The 6,416-nt window shown below is 37.2% G+C and overlaps 1 protein-coding gene across 1 annotated transcript; it reads right to left on the reverse strand.

Annotated features, from left to right (window-relative positions):
- Nucleotides 1–1,540: 1,540 nt before the first annotated feature.
- Nucleotides 1,541–3,497, reverse strand: LOC106306353 (CBL-interacting serine/threonine-protein kinase 6). The gene has a single exon (XM_013742938.1). The coding sequence runs from the start codon at nucleotides 3,143–3,145 to the stop codon at nucleotides 1,820–1,822; it is 1,326 nt and encodes a 441-aa protein (XP_013598392.1). The 5' UTR covers nucleotides 3,146–3,497; the 3' UTR covers nucleotides 1,541–1,819.
- Nucleotides 3,498–6,416: the final 2,919 nt, after the last annotated feature.

The raw sequence follows: 6,416 nt of genomic DNA on the forward strand, positions 1-6,416 counted from the left end.
TTTATTTTTTTTATCTGTATTTTAGTTTTTATAATTAATTACACATCATATTTATAATTTTTAAATATTTTCTCGTTTATTGTTTTGAACTTTAAAAAAAATTTATATATCATATTTCAAATTTATTTTTATAAATTCAAATTTTACGCACAAAATTAAATAAAAAATTTAAAATAGAAAATCTTTTGGAGACGCTCTTATAATTTCGGCTTGCATTTTATGAATACGTGAAAAACCTCGAAGATGGGATACGGGAAAGAATAATACGTATACTTTTTATACGTATACATTATGCCAAAATGTTCTTATAGAATTATTACTCTTTTTAGCTTTTTAGCATTTCTAGTGATTCCGAAATGCCAGTCACAGATTTGTATAGTAGTAGGTTAGAAAAAAATTAGAGTACTCGCTAGCACCACATGAGTTTCTATAGGAAAAAGAACAAAGGTGAGCCACAACTTTCTGTATCAACTGAGCTGATATTCCCTAAACCTAAACACAAATATATGATCTCTTAATCAGTTACAAAAAGAAAATTCAGGTAATAATTCATGGGTTGCCTTTTGCTTCTCTGTAATTGATCACATGTCAAATATGATAAAGAAACTTTATTAATAAAATGTTAAACAGAGAATATATAATATGGTTCATGAAACATCCATCTCAATCACGCAACTTCTACTTTTGTTATGTTGCCCACCTCACTTCCTTTTTCCTTTTAATATTATCAGGATCCACCTTCTTTTCTACTCCACTATTTTTATCTTCAACAAATCATGTGATACTTGTCCCCATTCATATTTGACGAAAAGAAAACTATTACTAATCATATAATGGGTAACATCTTTTGAGCTATAGTCCCATTGCTAAAGTTATTAGACTGAATTTTTGTGAGTTAAAATGTGTGATACTTCTTCTAGTGTGTATATAGGGAGAAGACTCTGTAGAGTTAAGACGTATAGCTTTTTATGGAGTTATGTGGACACGGATCAATACACATATGACTCCTAAGAGCGTCTGGATCAATAAGACACTATAAATTGGACCATAGAAAGAAAAGATAAAAACAAACGGATCTACATAACCCAAGAGGAAGAGATTTACCAAAGCTGATGTCCTAGTCACTCCAATGTAAGAGACGTGTAAAAAATGAAAACAAAATCTTATCCCTAATCATATCATGCTATTGGTACCACGTTGGAGCAAAGCTTTCTGCCAAGTTTATTAGGCAGAATTCGCTGACTTGATTAATTACATAACAAGCTTTCTCCAATCGCTAATTCGCTGACTTACCTAATTGTTATGAATTTATCAATTGCTGTAATGTGCCCCCATCAGGAGAAGATTCAAAGTTTTAATTCGCACTCAAATTCAAATGAGCTATCAGTATACAAATCTATCTTAAAACACAAGTTGGAGAGTTTTAAAAAGCTGATGGCCTAATACTAATTTACAATGCAAGAGACGTGCAAAAGAAAAATAAAAGAGACATTGAGAATGCATAAAAATTGACCCTTGAACATTCTTAAAGAGCCATAAATATATACTCAATTATTGATATGGAATTTTTAAGACACGATTCTAACACCGCACGAAAACACACCACACAGACATTCCCTGCTTCGTGACGCAACAAATCGGCAACAACGACACAAAACATACACAAATGATGAAAAGACTCGAACCTTTTTACACGATTTAAAGTTCAAACGATACTCATTTAAGAATCAAGAACAAGAATCACGAACCGAATCTAGAACCCAACAATATTTTACAGACAGGAATTAAAAACACACAAGATTTAAACAGATACTAATAATCAAGCAGGTGTAGTAGAAGTCCAGAAGATGTCCTTGAGAGCTGGTCTAAGAGCCGTACTACAAAAGTTATTGTACTCAAGCGTGTCCCCATGATCTTTCTTCACCTCCACGACAACAAACGACGGAGCCACCGCGAATATCTCCGCCTCCACCGCCAGCTTCCCTTTCCGGCCATTCTGTTTCCCTTCGATCCTCACTCTACACTCGCTCTTCCTCACATCAAACTTATTCCCAACCTTCGCCGCCTCCTCAAGGCTCGATATCACACTACTCGCCGGCCTAGAAGTCGCGAACCTCATCTCCACCTTCTCATCTTTCTTCTTCTCCTCGAACAACGGCGAGAGATCAAACCCTTCAGACAACGCGATGATGTGAAACGCGTTTAGCGTCTCCGTCTCTTCCTTGGACTTGTGCACGGACACATCAACATCCTCCTCAGCCTCTGGTGTTGCGGCCACTGGCTCGTTTCTTGATCTGGTTGAGGACTTCTTGAACCAGTGTGAATCCATCACCTTATCGACAGTGATCCGGGTATTCGGATTCGGATCCAGAAGCTTCGTCACGAGCCTCCTCGCATCGGAGGAGAGCCACCCAGGACACTTGAAGTCTCCTCGGTAGATCTTCCGATACATGTTCACAAGATTATCATCTTGAAACGGCAAGTAACCCGCGAGGAGCACGAAGAGGATAACACCGCAAGACCAGAGATCCGCCTTCGCTCCGTCGTATCCTTTCTTCAGTATAACCTCCGGCGCGACGTACGCCGGAGTTCCACAAGTGGTGTGGAGAAGCCCGTCTTGCTTCAAATGCTCGGTGAAAGCAGAGAGACCAAAGTCGGTGACCTTGAGGTTGCCTTCTTCGTCAAGCAAGAGATTCTCCGGCTTGAGATCTCGGTGGTAAACCCCCCGGCTGTGGCAGAAATCGACGGCGGAGACCAGCTGCTGGAAGTACACGCGCGCCACGTCCTCGCGCAGCCTCCCTTTGGCGACTTTGGCGAACAGCTCGCCGCCTCGCACGAGCTCCATCGCGAAGTAGATCTTGGTTTTGCTCGCCATCACCTCGTGGAGCTCGACGATGTTGGGATGCTTCACCATCCTCATCACCGAGATCTCTCGTTTGATCTGGTCCACCATGCCGACCTTCACCACCTTCTCTTTTCCGACGACTTTCATCGCCACGCTTTTACCCGTTGTTACGTTACGCGCGTGGTACACTTTAGCGAATGTCCCGTGGCCTAGAAGACGGCCTAGCTCGTAACGTCCGTGGAGAAGACCCGTGCTTGCTCCACCGTCAGATCCGTTCTCTATAGGTTTTGCTCCGACCATATTTTTTTTAATTACAATGATTATTTTAAATTAAAAGAAAAATAAAACAGGAAAAAGGTTTAAGCTTTCGATGTCCGGAGAATTCGAGAGAGTTGAATTGGATCACCCGTCCTCGACGTGTTTCCGGTGGCAGTTCCTGCCGCCGACAGATCGGTTAAACCGATCACACAGCTTAGTCTTCCCCGGCGATACTCCGACCATCTCTCTGCATTCCCTTCAAAGGGTTTTTAACGCTCCTTTTTTATCGAAATCAGTAGAAGAGATAGATAAGAGAGAGAGAAACGAAATCTGAGTGAAACACGAAACTCGTTGTACAGACAGAACCTTTCTTGTTTTTTGCACCGGTTCAGACAGCCGAAAGAGGAGTGTTTATATAGGTCTTAATGACTGTCTAATTACGTAACTACCCTTATTAGTAGTGATAACTACACCCGTTTAATCTCCGTTCACTGACTGACAGGTGCCGACAGATGTATTCGTTGCGGCTTTGGATTGTCAATTATTTGATAGCGATGAAGGCACGTGTCCTTAGTTCACCGGTTGAGATAAGTTTTTACTATCCTAGCCCTCTGATGGTTGAGATAAGTTTTTACTATCCTACCCCTCTTGGAAAGTTAATTACTCTTCTCGCTGACCGGCTTGCTTACCAATTTGCATTGCATGCATTGCATCTATACAATGCATATGCTAATTGAGGGAAAATATCATTAATTATATTAATTTGATTTAGTTTCTGTATGACTGTATCTACAAAGATGAAGAATTCATTTTAAAAGATATTGGTGCCATATAATGTAGGACATGCTCATTTTCTATAGATTCCTACCATTTTTTTCTTTTTCTTTTTGTTTAATCGTTTTTCATTCGTTGTGGTCCTTGTGGACCAATAATGTGTTGATTCTAGGGTTTTCTACTTCTATCTCTTTGTTTTTTTGTACACGAAGACAGTAGATACAAAATAGGAAGTTAGTTTCTAGTTATGCCGAGACTAATCTTAATCTTAATACTTTCTGTAATTAATCTTTGAAATTTAACATAACAAAATATACATTGAGCTGTGGATATTTGTAGCAAACTATATATCACGTATACGTATAAGATCCGCTGTTTAGAAACACTAAAAACAAAACCAATGAAAAGCTAATGCACAGTTTGTAAGCATAACACGCATTATGAAATAATGGACAATCAAATCTTTTACCAATGAATTATAGGGATCATATTAGTAACCATCATGTATACTTAAAATAATTCTCAATAAGTCAATATACTGAATGAACATCATGCATCAAAGTATTTCTTAATTATACACCCATTCGACAGTTTTCGCGAGTTTTAGCCAGCGATTAACCAGTGCACGAGGACTAACTAAGCATAGTTGGGATTAATCTAAAATCATATGTCAGTCGCAACTTGTCAAGAAAACAATTTGGATTGGTTAGCACACAAGAAGCAATTGGGAAGTCACGTGCGTGTAACTTTTTTATAGTTACAGAAATGTACAAAACACATACGTATATACAAATCTTGATACGCAATTAAATGTAAATATGTATACACATATCAACACCATACGGCATAAACTATGATTAAGATAAAATATATTCTACATCTGTTATACTATTTTCTTATATTTCACATGTTTTATCATGATAGTCTTAAACTGATTATTAGTTGATAAATGGCAACTATTTCAATTTTTTTTTATTAAATGGCAACTATTACAAACAACAAATGCTATAATCAAGTTATTTTCATTTACAAAATATATTTTTCCTTATAACATGCGTACCTTTTATATGCATCTCATTTGAGTGGTGATGCAGCAATAAATCGACAACACATATACAAACTATTAGATAATTTTCTAAAATTATGTTACATTTTGAAGGATAAGGTCATAGCAAACTGAACTGCGATCCAAAACTTTTTCCGTTTTGAATTTAATCAGGAAATTTTATTTTTAATCACTGATGAGAAAATTATATTATTTTTTAAAAAGAAATTAAACTGCGTTGAATGACCCAACAGGGCACCCATGCTCTTTCCTCCTCAGCCACCAGAAACATTTGGGCGGCTCTCAGCGTCAGCGATACCAACCTTTACTCATGTGTGGACGTCTTCCTCCTTATATTCTAGTGTATAATATTAGTTTTGAAAAATAATATAAAGTAGCGTTGCACTTCTGCGTCATCTCATCATATCATACTTTCAATCACTTTTGTTTATAGAAACGGAAATAGTGAAACTTTAAAACTTCATGTCATCAGAAGTGCATTAAAATAACACGTGATTCACCCAAATTTCGATATATACATATACTGTTTTCTTCGAACATACTTGTCATTAAGAACTAAACGAGTACACTTGTTTTTAATGTAGTTTAACTTTGAAGCCGTCTAATTAGGCGCATATATATTTTAGTCAAGTGGTTCCACTGATTATACAGTTAATAAACTAAAATATACACTACTACAAGAAAACATAATTTTAACGAGGACGGTTTTCCTCGTGAGTTCGTCGTAAAAGAGCATTTACGAGGAATTAGCGAGGAAACACGTTTTGTCGTTACTCGTTCGTCGTAACACATATTTCCTCGCTAATTCGTCGTAACTTAGCGAGGAAAATATTTCGTCGTAAAGACGAAGTACATCATTTCGTCGTAAAGATCACGTAAATATTCCACGTAAGGAGGTCGCTAAATTTCCTCGTAAATACCTCGAAAAGAGTTCCTCGTAAGTATCTCGAAAATTTTTCCTCGTAAAAAACACGTAACTACCACGAAAGTATTTCCTCGTAAAATACTCGTTTATCTTTCCTCGACATTTCCTCGTAAAAGATTCCTCGTAAAATCCTCGTTTATCTTTTCTCGTCATTTTCTCGTAAAGTTTCCACGTAAATAGGTCGTAAATTAGCTACGAATTTACTTCGTTTTTTTTATTTTACAGAATTTAAAAATATAATTAAGAAAATAATTACAATTATTTAATTTATTAATAAAATTATAATTTAAAATAAAAATCAATACGAAAATATTTTATATATAAATAAGTTTTGAATTTATAATACAACAACCGGAAAAAAAAGAACTAAAGGCCGTTCATCGCCTGATAGAATTTCTCACTCCTCCTCGCAACATCCGCCTCGTTATGTGTGTCGGATGACTCGCCTGGAATGGGATGTTGTTGTCGCATGTTCCTCAACATGGACTCCCATCCCGGATTTGTGGCCGCTATAACGTCCAAGAAGCCCTCGACTCCACCCATACGAG

The sequence above is a fragment of the Brassica oleracea genome, chromosome C1 (assembly GCF_000695525.1).
Source record: "Brassica oleracea var. oleracea cultivar TO1000 chromosome C1, BOL, whole genome shotgun sequence".
In the NCBI taxonomy this organism is placed as follows: domain Eukaryota; kingdom Viridiplantae; phylum Streptophyta; class Magnoliopsida; order Brassicales; family Brassicaceae; genus Brassica; species Brassica oleracea.

Excerpts from the sequence above, each read along its gene's own strand:
- LOC106306353 (XM_013742938.1), bottom strand. The coding sequence starts at position 3,145 with ATGGTCGGAGCAAAACCTATAGAGAACGGATCTGACGGTGGAGCAAGC.